Source organism: Bison bison, unplaced genomic scaffold (assembly GCF_000754665.1).
Source record: "Bison bison bison isolate TAMUID 2011002044 unplaced genomic scaffold, Bison_UMD1.0 scf7180017864036, whole genome shotgun sequence".
Taxonomy (NCBI): Eukaryota; Metazoa; Chordata; class Mammalia; order Artiodactyla; family Bovidae; genus Bison; species Bison bison.
In genome coordinates, this window is record NW_011494608.1 from 1835770 (window position 1) to 1856785 (window position 21016).

Consider the following 21016-nt stretch of genomic DNA (forward strand, 5'->3'; position numbering starts at 1 on the left):
CAACGTTATAATTTAACAAGACCACTTTGCAAAGATGTGATCATTTAATCCCACCACTAAACTGAGTCAGGTTCTATTAGACAGTCTCATGTATGGTGCTGAGAGGCTCAGAGGCAAAATCACTTGTGTCCAGTCCCAGCAGAGCAGAAGCCTCCAGTCTGTCCTAATCTTCCTCCCTGCCCCACCCCCACAGTGCCTGGAACATAGCAGGTGTCTGAGCTGTTGAACTGAAGTCCAGTAGAAGGATCTAGGGGCTTCCCAGGAGGCTCAGTGGTCACGAATCCGCCTGCCCATGCAGGAGACGCCAGTTTGATCCCTGGGTTGGGACAATCCCCTGGAGAAGCGCATGGCAACCCTCACCAGTATTCTTGCCTGAAGAATCCCATAGACAGAGGAGTGCTACAGGCCATGGGGTCACAGAGAGTCAAACACAACTGAAGCGACTGAGCACACGCAGAAGGTTCTAGAACCAACCCAGGACTGGCACTAAGTCTCACACTCTCATCCAGAATGCCTTCTTTCCCCTTTTCAGGAAACAGGGAACCCCCTGTCTGGCATCTTCTTTGTCTTTCCTCTCAACCTGGAAAATGTGTGCAGAGCTCGGGCAATGGGAGTTTGCTGATCCACGTCAGCAGGTACGTACCATGGCCAAGACTGTGACCACAGGGAAGGTGTAGGGGTCAGGCATCAGTTCACCCAGTGTGTCTGGAGGGCAGTTTTCAACATAGGTTAAAGTCTTAACACTCATATCCTTTAAGACAGCAATTTCAGGGACCTTCCCAGTGATCCAGTGGCTAAGACTTCAGGTGGTTATCTTAGAATGCAGGGGGCCGGGGTTTGATCCCTGGTCAGGTAACTAGATCCCACATGTAGCAACTAAGACCAGCCGCAGTCAAATAAATATCTTTTTCAAAAAAAGACAGCAATGTCAATTCTAGCAATTCATCCCAGAAGAAGTCCTGAAGAAGTACTGAAAGGAGGAGGGACCAAAGCCTTGAGCACAGCATTGCCTGCCAAGCAAAAACTGACTCTGGTAAACTAGAGAATCCACACAACAGCAAACGCACTTTAAAAACATTATTTTCTGAAAAGGAAAAGTTAAACATGGTAAGTTTAAAAAAAAATAGGTTGATAACAGTGCCTTTGGTGTTTTGTGTTAGGAAAAAAGTAACAAAAAAGTAAGTAAGTGAAGTGAAGTCGTTCAGTCACGTCTGACTCTTTGCGACCCCATGGACTGTAGCCCACCAGGTTTCTCGGTCCATGGAATTTTCCAGGCAAGAGTACTGGAGTGGGTTGCCATTTCCTTCTCCAGGGGATCTTTCCAACCCAGGGATCAAACCCGGGTCTCCCACATTGTAGGCAGATGCTTTACCCTCTGAGCCACCAGGGAAGCATTGTGAAAAAATTATGGTGGCCTGTGAACCAAGCTGTCTGTAGAGGTAACCTCAACCAGAAGAGGCGAGATGGTTACAGCAGCTGTGCGTTATAAAGACTCTGGAAGTTTCTACAGGACGCTTGTGTTACTTACGAAACTAAGGGGGAAATAAAGATCTCCTTTTCCATTATAAATTGTGCAGCTATGAAAACCAGTAGGCTTACTAAGTAAGGCCTTGTTCACACCACTTTTTATTCAGGTGAAGCATACGTTTGCCTTGAGTAAAATGCTCCACCTTCATTAAGCCAACTGGCGCTGAGTTTCCCAAGCCGGCTGGTCTGCCTCGCATCCCACAGAGGCTGCTTGGGCTCAGCCAGCACACCACGAGGCCATCATGGAGGGGCTAGTTCTTAGGTTCAAGTCAAGAAACCAGAACGCCTTACCTATAGGTTAGCCAGCAGAGTCCTGGTAAGTGCACATTCTACTCTCCCACCCTCTGAGGTGGGGGCTGGGGTCACACACAACAGAAGGTGCTTTACCTGCTGGACTTCATGGGCTGCTCATAGGCTGTCTGCTGGATGGCGTACTCCTGGTACCCTCTCCGGGGTGCCAGGTCAGCTGCTGTGGCCTCGGGGTCTGTGGCTCCTGTTTCCGGGGGCCCGGCCTCCACTGGAACAATCTTGGTAGCGCCTGAGAGAGAGGCACAACTCGGTGAGAAAGAAAGAGGCACCTCGAGGTCCCTGATTCCCACCCCCGCCCCAGTGCAGGGAGCACAGCCTGGGAAGCGTGTTTCTTCACTGCGTGGCACCCGTGCAGGGGCTAGTGCTCCTTCAGCTCACACATCTAACTTGTGTGTGTGTTGGGGTGTGTGTGTGTGTGTGTGTGTGTGTGTGTGTTTCGGGGGAGTTATCCAATAATCTATCAAAACCTTCTTGTGAGATACATGTTCACTTGATCTCTTTATTAAAAGGGCTTCCCTAGTGGCTTAGTTGGTAAAGAATCTGCCTGCAGTGCAGGAGACCTGGGTTCGCTCCCTGAGTCAGGAAGATCTCCTGGTGAAGGAAATGGCAACCCACTCCAGTATTCTTGTCTACAGAATCCCATGGACACAGGAACCAGGCAGGCTACAGTCCATGGGATCACAAAGAGTCGGACGAGACTGTGCAACTTTCTATTTTCTTTATTGAAAAACCAAAACACAAGACAGATACACATATACATATATGCCTCCCTGCAAGATTTCATACAGCTCCTCATGTGTTAAACTCTGAGTAAACATCAAACAGCTTCAAGACAGAAAGCAGCAGTGGACTCAACGGTGGGCAGTAATCTCCACTGTCCGGGGTCAGGTCCCAAACAGGACGTCAGCCTCCCACCCTCCGGGCCCCTGCGTCCACCCTGTGAAGTGAACGGTCTGAAGCGGAAAACTCAGAGGTCACCTTTACTTGTTCAAGTCTACGATGTGAAACCATCAAAGACGGTTCATAGAAGTGTGTGTGCACATGAATAGTAAAGCAAATTCATTATATTTTTCACCCTCCACTTACAGAAATCTCAAACACTACCATCCTTTTTTAAGAAATCATTATAGAAACTTTCTCTCAAGATGGCTAACACAGGAACCTCTCTCCTGGGGTTTTCATTTCCCCGAATAACACTTGTCTAAAGGACGGTGAAACCACTTCATGTCGCATAATCTTATGTGGCTTTTTTCTCTACTAAGCACCTCACCCTACAGTGAAGTACTGGGTTGGCCAAAAAGCTCGTTCGGGGTTTTCTGTGACACGTTACGGGATATAAAATATAAATATTTTATGTATATAATATAAAGAGGTATTTATTTAGCATTTTCATTTTGCATAGTCAGTTACCATTAGCATTGAGAACAGATGCTTTAAAAGGCTCTCAGTTCAGTTCAGTTGCTCAGTTGTGGCCTACTCTTTGCGACCCCAGGGACTGCAGCACTGCAGGCTCTGCTGCTGCTGCTGCTGCTGCTGCTGCTAAGTCGTTTCAGTCGTGTCCAACTCTGTGTGACGCCACAGACGGCAGCTCACTGCCATCCCTGGAATTCTCCAGGCAAGAAGACTGGAGTGGGTTGCCATTTCCCTCTCCAATGCATGAAAGTGAAAAGTGAAAGTGAAGTCGCTCAGTCGTGTCCGATCCTCAGCGACCCCATGGACTGCAGCCTACCAGGCTCCTCCATCCATGGGATTTTCCAGGCAAGAGTACTGGAGTGGGGTGCCATTGCCTTCTCCGATGCCAGGCTCTAGCTGACCTCAAAATCCTAAACTTGATTTTTTAAAATTTTATCTGACAGCTGTCACCCCAAACGCACGGCGGGGGCGGAAACATTATTATACTTTAGCATCTACTATCCTAAACTGTTCTTTGTCTAAGGTATCTTTTCCTGGAAGAGGCCTTTTTAAAAGGGGGTAATATATCCACTGGCTATTTTATGTGAAAAGAAAAGGAGATAGAAATCTCTAGTATTATAAAATAAATAATGAACCTACTAAAAAAATGCAAAAAAAAAAGAATTTCAAAGAAGTTATGGGGAGGGTTTTGGCACCCTCTGCTGTGAGTAGTCTTATACTCCAGCCCGGGCAGGAAGAAGGAGCAAAGACATCCCGGAGAGGGTCTTGGGGGACCTGGGCGGCCCCAAGGAAAGAACCGCTCTCCAGGCCCACTGCTCCTTTAAGCAGCCGCTCACACGCGAACACAGGTCACGGCCGCACAGGCTGTGGGCAGCGGCAGTGGGAGCAGCCCTCGCACCCTGACCTCTGGACACGGTGATCCACCATGGCCCAGGGCCACGGATGATCAGCCACAGCCCCAGGTCACCAGGTAACTCCACGGAGAGCCCCGCAGTGATCACAACCCCCACCAGACGTTCCTGCCACCCCCTCCCGCCGCCATGCGCACCTGGAATCGCCTCGTGTGCCGTTAACACCACGCTGATAATGGGCTTCTTGGCCCCAGACATCTTCGGGGCCTCCTTTCCCGAGCAGACCTTCTGGATTTTCTCCGCTCTCTGCGCCCGCGGCCTCTTTGGGGCCTTTTCTCGATCGTCTTCCTTATACTTCTTCTCCAGTTCAAGGTCAGATTCGTTACCTAAGGAGCAAATACCAGGATGTATAAAATACCCTTTTTATACCAGTGATGGAGTCGGGGAGCGCGCGGAACCCTTTTTATGGGCTGACAGTAAAGGGGATACACCTGTGTGGTAGAAACACTGGTCCCTGGACTTCCCGGGGGCTCAGTGGATAGGAATCTGCCTGCCCAGTGCAGGAGGCACAGGTTCCATCCCTGGCCGGGGAAGATTCCACAGGCCTCGGGGCAACTAAGCCCGTGCACCATACCTGAGCCTGCACACCTGGAACCTGTGAGAAGCCACGCACTGCAGCTAGAGAGTAGCCCCGTTCTCCACAACTAGAGAAAGGGCACAAGCAACGAAGGCCCAGCGCAACCAAGAAATCCAGTTATAAAAGAACGCTGGTCCCCAGAGAAGTGGACACTGTGTCACTTCGGGGTCACTCCGCTTCCTCGGTCTCGCCTTTGACTCAGTAAACACCATTCCCCCGGCACAGGCCCCCACGTGGGCACTGAGGGCCCGCTGTGGACACAGCAGGCACAGGCCCTCACCTTGCTCTCAGGAAGCCCACTGGACCTCAGAGTCATCAGCCAACAACACTGCGGGGAAGACACGGTGGTCTTCTTTAGACAGCCTAAGAAGAAGGCATTCACATGCTCAGCATCCAGTTTCTAGGTGCCTTCCGTGTGCCAGGCGTGGTGGACGCCAAGGCTGACGGGGCACAGACCCAGAGCCCACCCTCGAAAGCCCTGCCGTCTGGTGGGAGAGACGGACAGGGCAGTCTGCTGTGCGCCCACTGAAGCAAGAAGGGGTCTCGGATGACCGAGGGGAGGGACAGAAGATTCTACCCGAGGGGTCAGACAAGCCACTCTGGGCGGGCAGCCCTTCAGCCAGTGTAAACAGCAAGCATTTGTGAAGCTGTGGTCGGGGCTGCAGGAACAGGGGTGGAGGAGGTGCGGGGGCGGAGGCCACAGGAGACGGTGGTGTGGGTAGCAGTGGTGGGCTCGGTGCTAAGGAAGGGGCGTGAAGACGAGGAGAACGCTTAGCTGGGTACCCTGTGGGGCAAACTTGAAGAAGCCGGCAGGGAGGAACAGAACCAGGGGAGGGAGTGAAATCCAGGGCCTCGAATGCCCACAGGACGCGGGGAGCCGTCCTTTGATGAGCGGGGTGGGGGGTGAACTCCAATGCCGGTGGAGACCACACAGGAGCGTGAGTGAGTGAGGCTGGCTGGGGGGACGGTGGGGACACAGCACAGCCCCAGCCCCAGTCAGGGCCGGATCACAGGACACACACACGCCACGGTGTCAACGTATCAACAGGGGGACTCCCCACACTGCTCTGCTGTCATCTGTCGCGAGGCCTCATCCACGCTGTGACCTCTGGGAGCTTGGGGCTGTGTCTTCTTTTTACTGAGCCTGAGGACCTAACTTTACAACACAGACCTGCTCTGTTCATGAAGCAATGGACCGATGGGTAGAGATCATCAACAGACTTTGCCAGAGGAAGAAACGTCTAGCAGTTGGAGCCACCCAGGCCTCCCAGGTGGCTCAGTAGATAAAGAATCCACCCACGGTGCAGCAGACGCAGGAGACCCGGGTTCGATCCCTGGGTCGGGAAGATCCCCCGGAGGAGGGCATGGCAACACACTCCAGTATTCTTGCCTGGAGAATCCCCACGGACAGAGGAGCCTGGCGGGCTACAGTCCATGGGGTCACAAAGGGTGGGACACAACTGAAGTGACTGAGCACGCACACAAGCCAAGCCATCCCAACGAGGGAAGGGTGGCTTCAGAGACGCATTTCTCAGGAGGGTTTCGAGGGGCTTCACACAGCAATCATGATGCCCTGGGAAAAAGTGAACCACACGGCAGCGGGCGGGGTGGGGCGTCCAATCAGACAAGCCCTGCATCTCTCAATTCTGAGACCCTTCCGACAGGGTAGTGGAGCTGCAGGAGAAAGAGGGTGGAGGGTCAGGGAGACCCGACCCTGCTGGAACCCGAGACAAGTTAACCCGCAGGCTCTGTGGCCACGCTCACTTGTATCTGTAGGACGCCTCCTGCGTGTGGCGCAGAAACGCCAGGTCCACCTTGGGCCTGACTCCACACCCACCTCTCCAGTTCCTCTGCCTGTTTGCTCGTGATGACCCTTTCCTCCATCTGATGAAGTACTCATGTCAAGTACGGCTCTTCTGAAACAGAATTTCTCTATCACCAAGTTCAACAATGATCCTCTCGTACTTAATAAAACATTCTCTTTGCAAGCTTTTTTTTTCCCTTTGTTCTCCTATTTCCAATTTTTCTCAAGGTCCATCTTCAAACAAAACATCATTTCCACACAAAAGAAAGAAATATTTACTTGGAAATTACCCCAGCACTGCAGAATGTATTTGTTCTTTACTGGCCACAGGTCATTAAAAAGATACGTGCAGAATGCCAGGCCCTGTTCTAAGCATTTGGGACAGTGCAGGGCACAAGACAAGAGACCCCTGCCTCCTGGAGTTTATGTGCTGGTGGGAAAAGACAGACAATACAGCTAAAACATAGTAAGTCGATTACATAATGTATCAGAAGGTAATTTAAACATTTCTCATTGTACCTGTGCCCAGTGAAAGAGCACAAGCATTTGGAAGATAAACAAGTCTGATTTCTTTTTTTTTAAAAGAGAACTGCTTGGGCCTCCCTGGTGGCTCAGTGGTAAAGAATCCGCCTGCCAGGGCAGGAGACACGGGTTCAATCCCTGATCCCCGAAGATCCCACGTGCCTCACAGCAACTAAACTCGTGCGCCACAACTCCTGAGCCTGTGCTCTGGAGCCTGTGCTCTGCCACTAGAGAAGCCCCGGTGATGAAAAGTCCATGCACTGCAACCAGAGAGTGGCCTCCACTTGCTGCAACTAGAGAAAAGCCCTTGCAGCAATGAAGACCCAGCACAGTCAAAAGGCTCTAACGAGGGTGCTTTTCAGAACACAAGGTGCTTGGGTGAAGCGCCCTCCTCTGTCAAACTTCACACCGCGCCGCGTCACCGACGAATCCAGTCATGACCCTCGCTGCACCAGGATGTGCTTTTCAACATTTTTTTTTTTTTTTAGCAGCAGGACATTCTGAGTGAGTTCTTTAAGCAATTTCAATATACCTAATAAAAAGGCGTGGCTTCTCTGGTTAAAGTAGATTGGGTCTTCCCTGGTGGCTCAGATGGTAAAGCGTCTGTCTACGATGCAGGAGACCCGGGTTCCATCCCTGGGTAGGGAAGATCCCCTGGAGAAGGAAATGGCACCCCACTCCAGTACTCTTGCCTGGAAAATCCCATGGACAGAGGAGCCTGGTGGGCTACAGTCCATGGGGTCACAAAGAGTCGGACACGACTGAGCGACTTCTGTTTCTTTCTTTCTTTCTTTCCTTCTTACCCCTTTCTCTGGTTACAGTGGGTGGGGTCCAGACCAGCCACCCCGCCAACCACCACCGGTACTCCCAGCCCTCCAATCCTCAGCCACAGGTGCCTCCAAGAGCCCTGGAAACAGCTTTAAAAGGAGTGGATGAGGACGTAGGAGGGACAGTGTCTGATACCACCTGCAGCGCAGTCACCACTCTGAGCCACGGCGTAGAGTTGTGGGGTGTATGAGCTACACTCCAGCCTCTGCCTTCCAGCTGGACCAGCTCGGAACTCTCTGAACCCAGGATCCGAATCCACAAAGTGAGTGGTTGTGAGGCTCAGGCCTGGGAAGGTCGCAGAGCCCTCTGTCACGTGGGGAGTCATGCTGTCGCTCCCCCGGTGGCACGTCTCGGGTGGTGACGTCATGCCTGAAGACACACTTGTGTGGCTCGGGGCTGGGCTGGGACCACAGCTTCCGGGAGGTTCTGTTGGGTCTGTGTGAACAGGAGAGGCGCAGGGAGGGCTGCACTCCTAGCCAGCATGTTCCATGGAGTCGCTGACGTTCGGGAAAGACAACGTTCAATTTCTTGACATTTGTGCATCATTGCTCTTCAACCCCAGCACATTGACCTAATTCTTTATATTTTATCTCCTTTTGAGAAGATGGCGTTTAAAAACTGCTGATGCCGCAGCATGGAAGCAGGAGTTCCCAGCAGTTCCCAGGATGCTGCAGAGACCCCACTCTTATGACAGTGCCCAGGGTCCTCGCATGCAGGGAGGTGTCCAGATTTCAGACGGAGGCGGCGCAGCTTCAGGAGCAGAGACCGGGCATGGGCCCCATCTGAAGGGTAATGAGCAAAAAATCCACGGTCCCCATGTTCCACAAAGTTCCCGCTTGTCCCTCCAGGCCGACCCTCATCTTCCTCCACCAGCTCCTGGAGGCTAACCTGTAATGGGTCCCACGGGGGCTCCACTGCTCCTGGCTTCCCACAGGGTTTGGCCAGTGGAGTCACCAGCAGCTGGGAGGGAGGGAGGTTTGGGGGAGAGTGAATGAGTTAGTTCTGGTCACACAGTGAGTTTGGTAGGATGTAGGGTTCCAAGGAGGTGTTATCCACCTGGGTGAGGGTCTGCAGGTGGGCCTTTTGTGGGTGAGGGCACAAGTGGGTGATCACGAGGGGCTGGGGTGGAACAGAAGCGTGCACACACACACACACACACACACACACACACCCTCCCTTAACTTGGATGAGCCTGTCTGACTTTACTAAGAAAATGAAGCTTATCTGATACAAAGCTCTCAACTAAGCTCCTTTGATCTCAGAATGCCCCTGCTCCTCACTCAGCACCCCCTCCTGTCCTAGAGGAGCTTCTCTCGGAGGGATGTTACTCCACTTGCCAAACCCCACACTCTCAGCAGGTGGGGGGTGATCTGTGTCTGTGTTCACCCTCTAACTCCCTCTGGGAACCTCTCAGGGTCCCCGACACGTAATAGCATCCAGGCAAGGCAAGCTGACCTGGTAGTGGGCCGATGAAGAGTTAACGGTACGGGCGGTCATACATTTGTAGAAATTAGTTCATGCGCACTCATTTATAATTAACAACAGCGCTAATATTCTAAAGTACCTGTTCCAAATTGCCCCAGAACTAATTAAATCTCAGAACTCCCCAAAGAGTCAAGTGTTATCAGCCACATTAATAAAAAAAAAAAAGCCCAGAACAGTTGTCAGAACAGCAGACTGATAAGGGATTATACTCTGGGACTCTGCCACCGATTCATTCCAGGCTGCTAATGCAGCAGTTTAAGGAACTTATTAGCCCATGATTATTCTATCAAATCTGCTGAATATGCATCCCTCTTGCCTTCCGTCTTGCCCTCGGGCTTTCTTGTGTCTTCCTGTCTCTCTGGATCCAAGGGGAGGCCAGGTGAGCACCGGCTCTGAGCACCGTGTCCCCACAGAGGGGTCCACGACGTGTGAGCACATGCAGAGCACCTGGCAGCCCGCCTCCTCCTGACCCTGTTCTCGCCACATACCCACCGCAGTGAATCAGCCCGCCTTCCTCACCCGATCCCTCAGCACCTGCAGGCTTTCACAGGAACCATCACGAGGGAAATGCTGTCCCGCCCCTGACCCCACGGCAGCCCTGGACGCGGCATTCACGGCCCTGTATCCAGGGAGCCCTCCAGGATGTTCCCATCACAGTGTGGTCCCGCCGTGCACCCCCTGCACCGGGCTGACCCCCGCATCATCCTGTATCTATTTGGTCCTCGTCCCCCCAGGCTCAGCTGCTCCAGGGAACAGACTCATCTTACTCGCTTTGATCCCCAAAGTCTGGCTTAGGGCCCAGCCGCCACAGCACAGGCCCCGTAAGGGGGAAACAGAGGAGAGAGCTGGCCTCCGCGGGGACCTCCCGAGCCCTCAGCTCCAGCCGGCTCCTCGGCAGCTGGGAAGCACCAGTCACGGCAGTGAGTCCAGCTTTAAAGGCTGCTGGGCCCTGGGCCGCGGGCCCTTCCCTGCAGCACTTCTCAGCAGTCAGGCTATGATGGTCAAAGAGACTCCTTTTCAAGACGGGGGTCATAACGCATCTCTGCCACTCGTCTGAAGAGCCGTCACTTGGAGCAAAGGCCCGCTGTGTCACCGGCTCCAGCCCTCCACCCCCCCTACCCCATCACGTCCCTCCAGGCGGGATGCAGGCAGCCCCAGAACCGCTGACAGCACGATGCAATGGGGCTGCCTCCCGCCCAGCCCCCAGCCGGCCTCCAAGACGCTGGACAGGAAGGGCCTCCTCTCAGAGTCCCAGCGTAGGACTTCCCTGGCGATCCAGTGGTTCAGATTCCAAGCTTCCAACGCAGGGGGCGTGGGTTCGACCCCTGGTTGGGGAACTGAGATCCCACATGGCATGGCCAAAAATATTTAAAAATAAAAGTCCCAACTGAAAGTCCTGCTTGGGAATTTAGGTAGTTTCTCTTCTCTCCTGGTCCCCACTCCCCTCCATGAAAAAGGGTCATCAGTGCCCTCTGGTTCCCCAAGAGTCACGCAAGTCTGCGGCAGACAGCAGAGGCGCACAGGGCCAGCTCCGTGTCCCAGGTCTCACGTCGGGACACTCAGTGACCAAAGGGCCTGGGGTTTAATTCAGGTGACTCTCGATTGGAAGATGGCTGGATGCCAGTGACAGAAACTGGAGCTCGGAAATCAAAGGGACCAGGGTTCGTGTAATTACGAGCTGGCCCTCAGGCAGCTTCCTCCATCTGGCAGAACCTGTTTCTTCATCTAACGAGGAGGGGACAGCCCCACCCCGGCTCCCAGCATGGGGGTGAGAGTGGACACTCAGCGCCCTGACGATAGCTGACACTGGTGTGCTCAGGGGAAGACGAGGCGGCATCACCACTGGGGCCCCGCGGACCTGGGCCTGGGATTCCACGGACCTACGGGAAGCTCTGGACCCGCTTGCCTCTAGAATCCTGGAAGCGGGTAAACAAATGCCTGCCAGACTTCGCAGCCTGCTCCACACCCAGTCAGCTCACGCAGGGCCTGTCAGGGCTCCTGGGGCTCAAGGCTATGGATCTCACACTCCATTCCTTCCCTAGGCAACTCTGATGACAGAGCCCGGTATCACGTATCTGAATTTTATTCCAAGTCTCAGAAGCTATTACAGAGATAATGGTCACGTGCAGTTGATTTTCTTCAGGGAAAGCTTACCAAGGCTGCCTGCACTGGGGCACCGTGCCAGTCTCAAGGATGAGACGGAGCTGGGGGGGCTGCCTTAGAGGGTGGAGGGTAGTTTTTTTGAGAAGAGACGGCTCCATGGGACAAGTAGGGGTTAGAAAGCAGACAGTGTCCCATGATAAGGGGATGATCTCTCCACAAGGGGGAGAGAAGGCTCAGCAGGCATGTGCATGTCACCATTGTGTGTGACGTCATTCTGTGAAAGGCGGGCTTATGGGAAGCAAGTCCAGAAGTGGAGTGGCCAGTCCACCATGCAGAGATTCCACAGGAGAGATGAGAAGGCCAGACCAGGGGCAGGGAGGACGGCCAGAGAGGAGACCGCGGGCACCAGAGTCGTGGGAAGCAGGGCACAGGGCCGAGGTGGCCAGCAGGCTGGGGGTGAGCAGGAGGAGGACTCCAGGAGGACTCAGATTCTAGCTCCAAGGACTCAGATTCAGCGCCAGCGAAGGAGGGAAGTGTGCAGAGCAGGTCAGGTGACATGGTGGAGGCCCCAGGCTCGTTGCTGCTGACTGTCCAGCCATCACACGGGCTCCCGCTCAGCTTCTGACTCTGTGGGCACTTCTTTCTTCTTTCTACCCTGGTCCTCACATCTCAGGTTCCTGCTGCCATTCTTTTCGCCTGTATCTGAGGTCTGCCTGTGACAGTTACCTGACCCACAAGAATGGCAGTGGAGATGCAGAGCAGAATCAAAGTAACATTTAGCGGGCAAAGTCCAGCAAGTGGCTGGACATGACAGGTGAGGGAGAAACTTCTGGATGAGACACTTGGATGGGGTGGCCAGTCACCAGGACAGAGGCTGTGTGCGGGGATGGGGGAGGACATTTATACGGAGCCTCTGGGACCCCAGACCGAGACGCAGGCTTTGAGCTCAGGACAGGGTTGGGGCAAGGAGGACACATGCCGGTCCCCAGACCACAGCTGTGGGCGAATCCACAGAAATGGCAGGAGTCATGCAGTTGCCACTAGTGACAGCCACCCAACATGTCCAGTCCTGGCCCACCCCAGGCACAGAGAGGGTCGCACTCCATGACCCCTTGAAGTTCGGTGGGACCGTGAGGCCAGTTCTGGCCAATGAACTGCGTGGGTAGGAATGACAGAGGCCACTTCTGGGCCGACTGTAAGCCTCGGGCCCTCCTCCCCGCCGCCCAGTGACCAGACACGCTCAGGGCAGTGGCCGTTCTCCCCGCCTGATCCCTGGATGAGCAGAGCCTCCTGGGGGTCTGCAGCAGAATGAGAAGGAAAGCCAGATCTGTGAGCCCACTGCAATGGGGGAGGCTGGTTGAAGGATGTAACCTGGAACACATCAGCAGCACCCGCCATACTGAAGGGCTTAACAGCAGAACTCGACCTCACAGGGCAGCTGGAGAGACGGGAGCAAAGTGGGGCAAGCGGAGGTGGGGGGGGCGGGGCTGCCACAGAAAGGTGACGCTAACTGTCCCCAAGTCCCACATTCCCAAGCACACCTCGGACCACGTACAGCCGGAGGCTGCTGCACTCTGCGTTTCCCTGATGAGCAGAGGTGAAGCGAGGGTTCGCAAAGCAGCGAGAGGAAACAGACCATTCCATTCCACATCTTTCCATGGAGAAAAGGGCACACTCAGAGGACCGACACCACTCTGCCTTTCCACCTGCAGACTTCCAAACCTGACTCTTGAAAAGCAGTTTTCAGCCTACGCAGCTACTGATCAAGTCAGCACTTTTGCTAACACAAAGATAGTAGAAGACACCTGAAATACTGTTGTGTGAAATCCTCACAAAGATTGCAGGTGCATCTTAGGTAAGATCTTAGAATAAATGCCTTGTCTTCTTTAGGGAGGATTTAACAAGTATAAAGCAAATTTTTGCAGCTCTCCTTGCATAAAATGACCCCAGAAATAACAAGCTTAGAAAGGTTCAGAAGTCACTTTTATAAACTTGACACATTGATTTCTGTAGGCTGTAAAACGTTTTTCAAAAACACCAGCTGTTCCACATAATGGCATTAGGCAAAAAAAAAAAAAATTTCTTTGCCTGGTTTCTTTTACTATTCAGATGCAGAATGAAGTAAATAAATGTTGAATACATAACAAAATTGTTATTTTAACTTGCTATGGTTCAGTGTAGGGAAAAAGCTTATTTTGTTTTCTTCTAATTGCTTTAACAAGCCAAAGAGTCAAGGTCAACTGTTTGAAATGTCACTGAACTGCTCTTTACCGAGCATGTATTAAAACAATTATGCAAGAATTTTCTAAATTGTAATATTGTGTTTGGCAAACTGAGGAACATGGAGCAATCACCATGGGTATGTCAGCCACTAGGCGGCCGGGCGTTAGGTCATTTCTGCATATTTTAGAGGCTTCAGCAGTGGCCAGAAAGGGAAAAACACCGGGAGCTTCCACCTTTCCATTTGGTATTTGTTAGAGTCCACTTAGGTCATTCCAATCAATGGACTATGAGGCCACTTTCTATGCAGCTTAGCACTGAAGGAAGCTGATAATCATATTAGGAAGGACGATGCCTGTCTGCCGCTGCTGAAGAGACTGCCTAATTAATTACAGAATAGAAAATAAAGGTGGGGACTGCACAAGGTGGAACTTGCCTTTCGCATGAGGTTAGAGAAAAAGCTGAGAGTGGTACATTGAAATGAACAAAATCAACATCCACAAAGAAGAAAGAAGACTGGTTTTAAGGCACGAACACGGTAGAGCTGAGCCGTCTGCAGGGCAGCAGCAGGGAGTCATGGCTGGTGCCCAGCCCACCTCCAGGGAGCTGTGCGACTCTCAGAGAACCGTCTCTCTGCACGTCAACTTCCCCAAGTATAAAGTTATGAAACAGGTTTGAAAAGGGGGTTTCTAAACCAATCTTAAAAGATCACACATAGTGTGACTTGGCTGATGTAACATTCTCAACATGACAAAATCACTGAGTCGGAGATCAGTGGCTGTGGGGAGGGTGACTGTGAAGTGGATCACGGGGAGCCCTCATGGTGACGGGCAGTCCTGCTTCCTGACTGCTGTGGTGGCTACACAACCCTACACGCGTGATGAACGGTGATGAGTGATGAACTACGCACACAGTATCTCACTGTCAGGGTTCCTGACCCTGACACCGTGCAACGGCTCCGCAAAACATCACCACGGGGGAGAGTAGGGTAAAGGGTCTGAGACCTCTCTGTACCATCTTTGCAACTCCCTGTTATCCCACTAATTGTTTTCAAAATATGAAGTTTTTTACTTTTTCAAGGGTTGACTTGGAATCAGACCCTTATTCTCTGTGGACCCTATGATTTGAAACAGTTTATCTGCAAACGGCATTTAATGAAGAACATTCCTTTGCCCGTATTTACTGATCAAACATGTATGACTGCCTTACTTCACAACTTTCACAAAAATACAATTTCCAGAGGGATCAAAAATACAGATAAAGAATGAAACCATACAAATAACAGAGGAATATATAGAAGGTTGCTTTTTATTATTTGGGGTATATAGATAAGTGTCCTAAGCTACGATAAGAAGGGCATGAAATTTGACAGTAGTGACAAATGCTGATATTTAAAACTTCAGTAAAATGCAAAAGGAAAGAAAAAGCAATTCTGCACATGAAAAGACAAATGATAAAGCTGGAAAATATCTTCAGAGTATCTGGCAATCCAAAAGTGTAGTAAGTAAACAGCATGAGCAAGGAATGCCCCAAATTACACATAAGACAAAAACCTGAATATCTGCAACAACATCGTCCACTAGTGACCAGGCAGATAAAATTCACAGCACATAAGATTAACCATTTCAGAACGAACAGCCCAGTGGCATTTACAGCATCCATAATGCTATGAAACCACCACCTTTATCTAGATACAAAACCTTTCCTATCATTCAAAATAAAACTCATTAAACAGTTTCTCCCCATCCTCCCCTCTCCTCCGACCCCTGGTAATTACCAACTGTCCTCTGTCTCTATGGATTTATCTGTTCTGAATATACATGGAATCACATGATATGTGACCTAAAAGATGCTCTATTAGTCTGGGAATTACATTACTAGATATTTACCTAAGGTAACAAAGGCACAAGTACAAAATATAATAATAATAGAATAAAATGGTAGGCTCAAAATTATACACCTGAGTAGTTTTTTTTGTTTTCTGTTTTTTAATCAGGGAGAAAAATTTTAAACAGTATTCAATGTTGATCAACTGGAGACCGATGAAGGAAAACTTAAGGCTCACACACACAGTGAAATGCTGTGCGGCCTTTAAAAATAACGAAAATCTCCATTTACTGACTCTTTCATCAGAAAGCAGAGCATCGCAATCAAAAGCACAGACCCTACAGCCAAACCGTGTGAGTTCAGAGTACAGCTCCGGCCCTGTGTGATGTACGGGCTGTGTGATGTTGGCAGACTCCCGACGGCTCTGCCTCAGTTTCCTGTCTATAAAGTGGGCGTGATAATAGTGTCCTCAGTGCCGCTGTGAGAAGGAAATGAGAGAAGAGTGTGCAAGTACTGAGAACAATGTCTGCAACACAGAAAGTGCTACAAACAGCGTGTTGAAGAAAAAATACCTGACATGAAAAATTTATCCGCTCCATTAACTGCATGAAAAAAGAACACAGAACATTATGTATGACCTCAATTACTGAAAAATGTATGTGAATATACATAGAATGTAGGTCTCTCTTCACTCTTATATACAGTGTAATAGAAATTATACCTAGGCAGTGAAATTGTGCACTATTTTTACTTTCTTCTTAGTATTTTTTATATCATTACAGGTATTAAAAAAGGAAACAAATGATAACACCCAATTGGTACTTTTGGACACTTGGAACCTCAACTGGCCTGTGCTTTCTAGGAGGGAAACTGGCAAAATGTAATACACTTTCTGGCCCAGAAATGTAATACACTTTTAGGAATTTACCCTATAAAAATAACATACACACATATACACATATACAAATGCACACATGTACATAAGGGAATATTTATTCAAGTAATATTTATAATAGCAAAAAAAAAAAAAAAACAAGGAAACAACCTAACTTTCATTAGACGCACCACGGTTGGCACTAACAACGGGAAACTTATCATATCACATGGAAAAATGATGCCACAGAGCTCCAGGAAAGACACTTTCTGCAAAACCCGTGAACACCCAGGTGAAGAGCCTGCACTCTGCTGTGTAGGGGAGACATGAGAGTGGGTCTCAGGAAGAAACCCCAGGGCAGCACAGCCTGGGGGGCGGGGAGGAGGGGACCCCCATGGACAGGACTGAGCCTCTCAGTTAATTCTAGGCCTGGGAGGAGGGAGCCGGAATGTCCGGCGTCACCAAAGAGGGAAATTCCCCAATCTCTAACCACGGCCGTGCAGAAAGCCCAGGGGTCTCCCAGAGGGGGCTGACAGGATAAGCCAGCCATGGGGAGGCTCCGAATCAGAACAGATTCTCAATAGGGGCTAGAGCTGGCCCCTCTGACTATGCCGTGACGACCACCAAGGGTCAGTGCAGAAAACGCGGGGGCGGGGTGCATGTGTGTGAGCGTGAGACACACTCAGAGGGCCACGGGGGGCAGCTCGGTGAGGTGACAGGACGGGGAGCCCCTCCACAACCACGTCCAGCAGGAACAAGCGCGCTGGGGACCGGCGCCTCAGGTACAGTGCCGTGAGCTCCTGCCCCTCCCTCCCCGGGCCATCTCACTGCTGAATTTCTGTGTGTCTGCCAAAGCACCTGAGGCTCTGAAGCAAGACACTGCTTCCCCGAAAACCACAGGGCTCCCCGCCTCCACTTCCCACACGGCGGACACTCATACTCTGTCTTAGGACGGCTGCCACCCCACTGCCTCATCTCGCCTGAATCCTTGTCTGTTATTTGCAACAGCCCCTGCAGCCTAGTAAGAGTTCATGTGGTCACCCTGAGAGCAGTTCTTTAAAGGCAAGAGCACTTTATGGTTTCTACAACTGGCACAGGTGTTGGCAATGAGCCTTGGCCACCAACTCAATGTCTGATGAATCTTAGGTGGTGAGTGCGAGCATGCTAAGTCGCTTCAGTCGTTTCCGACTCTCTGTGACCCCATGGACTGTAGCCCGCCAGGCTCCTCTATCCACGGGATTCTCCAGGCAAGAATACTGGAGTGGGTTGCCATGCCTTCCTCCAGGAGATCCTCCTAATCCAGGGATCAAACCCAAGTCTCCTGCCTTGGCAGACTTCTTTACCCCTAGCGCCACCTGGGGGACCCATTAGGTGGTACATTCCCTCAATAATGTGCTCAGTTTAGTTCAGTTCAGTCGCTCACTCTTTGCAACCCCACGGACTGCAGCACACCAGGCCTCCCTGTCCATCACCAACTCCCGGAGCTTGCTCAAACTCATGTCCATTGAGTTGGTGATGTCATCCAAATATCTCATCCTCTGTTGTCCCCTTCTCCTCACGCCTTCAATCTTTCCCAGCATTAACGTGCTAGGATTTTATAAACCAAGGGCCTTGCTTCACTGTTGGGAGGTGTTTCTAGGACTGAAGAACTGGGGTTCAGAGTCAGACAGTCTGGGTTCAAAGGCCAGGAGGATCCCTTTCTAACTAAAAGACCCTGGATAAACTGCTTCACTTCTTAGTGTCTAAATGCTCTTGCCTGTGACACAGGAAGGACAGCAGCAGCACTGTGTCCACAGGGCTATGAAGGACAGTGACCGCTAACACATACGGGGAGCTTTGAAACAGCAGGTGCTCTTCTAAGCACTGCAGAAAGTCCTGTCTCACTGAATCCTCCAAGCAACCAAATTAGCTAGTGTCGTTTTTATTCCCATTTTACAGAGGAGGAAACTAAAGGAGAATAAAGTTACTAAGTACTGGAGCTGCGATTCAAATCCAGGCAGCCAAAGTCCAAAGCCCACATCCTGAACCAGAGCCCATGTGACGTGCACATGTGCTCAGTCGCTCAGGAGTGTCCTACTCTTTGCGACTCCATGGACAGCAGCCTGCCAGGCTCCTCTGTCCATGAGATTCTCCAGGCAAGAATACTGGAGTGGGTTGCCATTTCCTACTCTAGGGGTAAAGTACTTAGCCTGGCACAAAACAGTAAGAACTTTCTACATTCTTAGACATATTTTGAAAACTTCGAAACTGGTTGCAAGAATCAAACGAGGACAACAGAGCCCACAGCAGAGGCCCTTGCTGTTTCACTCCTCCTAGACAGGTGTCTGGAAGACTTTCCCGCTCACGTGCACACTCTCATCAGCCTCTCTTAGAAGCTGCTTTAGAGCCGAAGCCTTGCCAAGCTCTTACCTGAAGGCAGCACCTGGTATCCTGTATGTTCTTCAAGAGCGCCAGCCACAGTGGAGGCCGTCAAGGTCACTCAAACGGGCTCAAGCATTCTAACCTCGGCCTTTCTGCTCACTGGGCCGGACAACACGGCTCCAGAACAAGAGAAGCCCCCCACCGCAATGAGAAGCACCCCCTGTACCCCAACTAGAGAGTGGCCCCTGCTCTCCACAGCTAGAGAAAAGCCTGCGCAGCAATGCAGACCCAGCACGGCCATAAATAAAGGAGTAAATAAAATTATTTTTAAAATCTTAAAAAAAAAAAGTTCAAATGAAACAGCTGGTTTAAAAAGAGGGGGTGCGAGCCGTGGGCGCCCCCTGCCGGGGTGCGCTCTTACCTGCGTCCCCCTCCGCCTCGCCCAGGTTCAGCACGATGATGCAGATGTGCTTGCGGAGCTGGCGCGGGTTGGAGAACTTGCGGCAGCACTTGCTGCACTCCAGGCTGCTCCCTTCCTCGGGGGTCCGCACGCCATCCGCGCCTGGCAGGACGCTGCCCTCCGCCAGCTCCTCCTCGGGGCTGGGCTTCTTCGTGGACCCCTTGGGCCTGCCTCTCTTCCTCTTCATGACTGAAAACTCTGCGGAGGAAACCAGAGGGCACCGTGGGGTCACAGAAGGCGACAGGGTGGGCCATGCACTCGGTTTCCAAGCGTGGAAATATGTCTGTTTCCACGGGGAGCTCACATGGTACAGAATCCACCAGCAGTGAAGGAGGCCTAGGTTCCACCCCCACGTGGGAAAATCCCCTGGAGAAGGGGATGGCTACCCACCACCCCAGCATTCTTGCCTGGAGAATTCCATGGACGGGGATGCCTGGCCCGGCTACAGTCCATGGGGTCGCCAAGAGTCGAACAGGACTGAGCAACTAACACTTTTGCTTCCCACATTTTATTAAAAAAAGGAAAGCTTGAAGGAGTTCCAGAAATGAGCAGCTGAGACAATCACTTAGTGCTAACATCTCTGCGCTATTACACAGTCAATTCTGTAATCATGTGATTTACGAATATTAATTTATCAGAACCTGTGCACTGTGCCTCTTCCATAAAGTGGGGAGGGTTTTAAGCTGTGACTGTCAGCTCCAGTTCACAAACCAGGCTCCTTAGAAACCACCATTTCCACTGAAAACTAGTTCTCAGAAACTTGCTAGGGACTGTCTCTGCAAAGGGTTCTCAAAGGCTGCTTAGCTTTTCACGCTCTTAATGAGTTATACAACTATTCCGACTATTTAAGCCATCATGATTATTAGGTCCAAATTGTTCTGATGGAAAAGAGACAAAAATAATTGCAATCTAAAGCCAAAGATTATAGGGCTAGAGACAATATTTTTCAAGTTTCCTGGAGGCCAGAGGATTTAAATGTCATCATCAGAGCTGCTTTGGAGCAAGTTTCAAATCATTTTTCACCTCTTATCTCTTCTTAATTAGCATTCATTTTTAAGGCATTCATCTCCAAAGGAAGGTGGGAATTAAGACGGGTGAACGGGCTGAGGGGGCCTCCTGCCGTTGTAGGCGGGTGGAGTGCTGTCTTAGGTGATGCAATTTGAGGGGTGCCCTGACCGGCACAGCCTGGCTGCCCTGCCATCGCTGGAGAGCCATCTGTCTGGCTAAGGCATGGCATATCAGCAGCCAGCCGTCTTTGCATCTGAACATCAGGGCAGAGGAAGGGTCCTAGGTTCTAGCACCATCTTGGGGGAATGGTCATCTATGCAATTATGATGTGTTCAGGGTCCCTCCTGCTCTCCCTGTGGCTGTGCCCAGGAAAGCATCACCCACAGTGCCCCCTGCTGTCACTGTGAGGACCCTTTAAGGGGTCACCTGGGCTCCCAAATCAGACAGAGAAGCCACAGGGGCAGGAGAGGAGGGCAGGAAGGCTCTGCAGGGGAAGTGCAGAGAGACAATGTGGGCTCTGATGGAGGCGCCTGCTCAGACGTGGGGTCCCCAGGAACTCAAGAGAGGGGGACTGAGACAGGGGAGCTCTTGCAGGAGCAGGGTTTCCACTGAGCTGCAGGGCCAAGGCAGGTCCTCCTTGACCTAGAGCTCCAAGCCAGAGCCTTCCATGGCCGGGGCAGCCAACTGATACACCGTCACTGCTTGCCTCCATCTCGCTGGGCTTGTTGGGGAACAGGCTCCCCTGTCGGCCCCGAGATCTTAGCAGGAGAATGACAGCTGTAGGGAC

The 21016-nt window shown here is 51.4% G+C and overlaps 1 protein-coding gene across 1 annotated transcript in view; it reads right to left on the minus strand.

The window, feature by feature from the left end:
• ZFAT (zinc finger and AT hook domain containing) overlaps positions 1 to 21016 on the minus strand; it is a 158949-nt gene that overhangs the window by 96206 nt on the left and 41727 nt on the right. The window contains exons 3-5 of the mRNA XM_010834786.1: positions 19183 to 19419; positions 4298 to 4486; positions 1915 to 2065 (exon numbers count right to left, since the gene is read on the minus strand). Of these exons, the coding sequence (XP_010833088.1) occupies positions 1915 to 2065; positions 4298 to 4486; positions 19183 to 19419 (577 nt within the window). The remainder of the gene's footprint in view (positions 1 to 1914; positions 2066 to 4297; positions 4487 to 19182; positions 19420 to 21016) is intronic.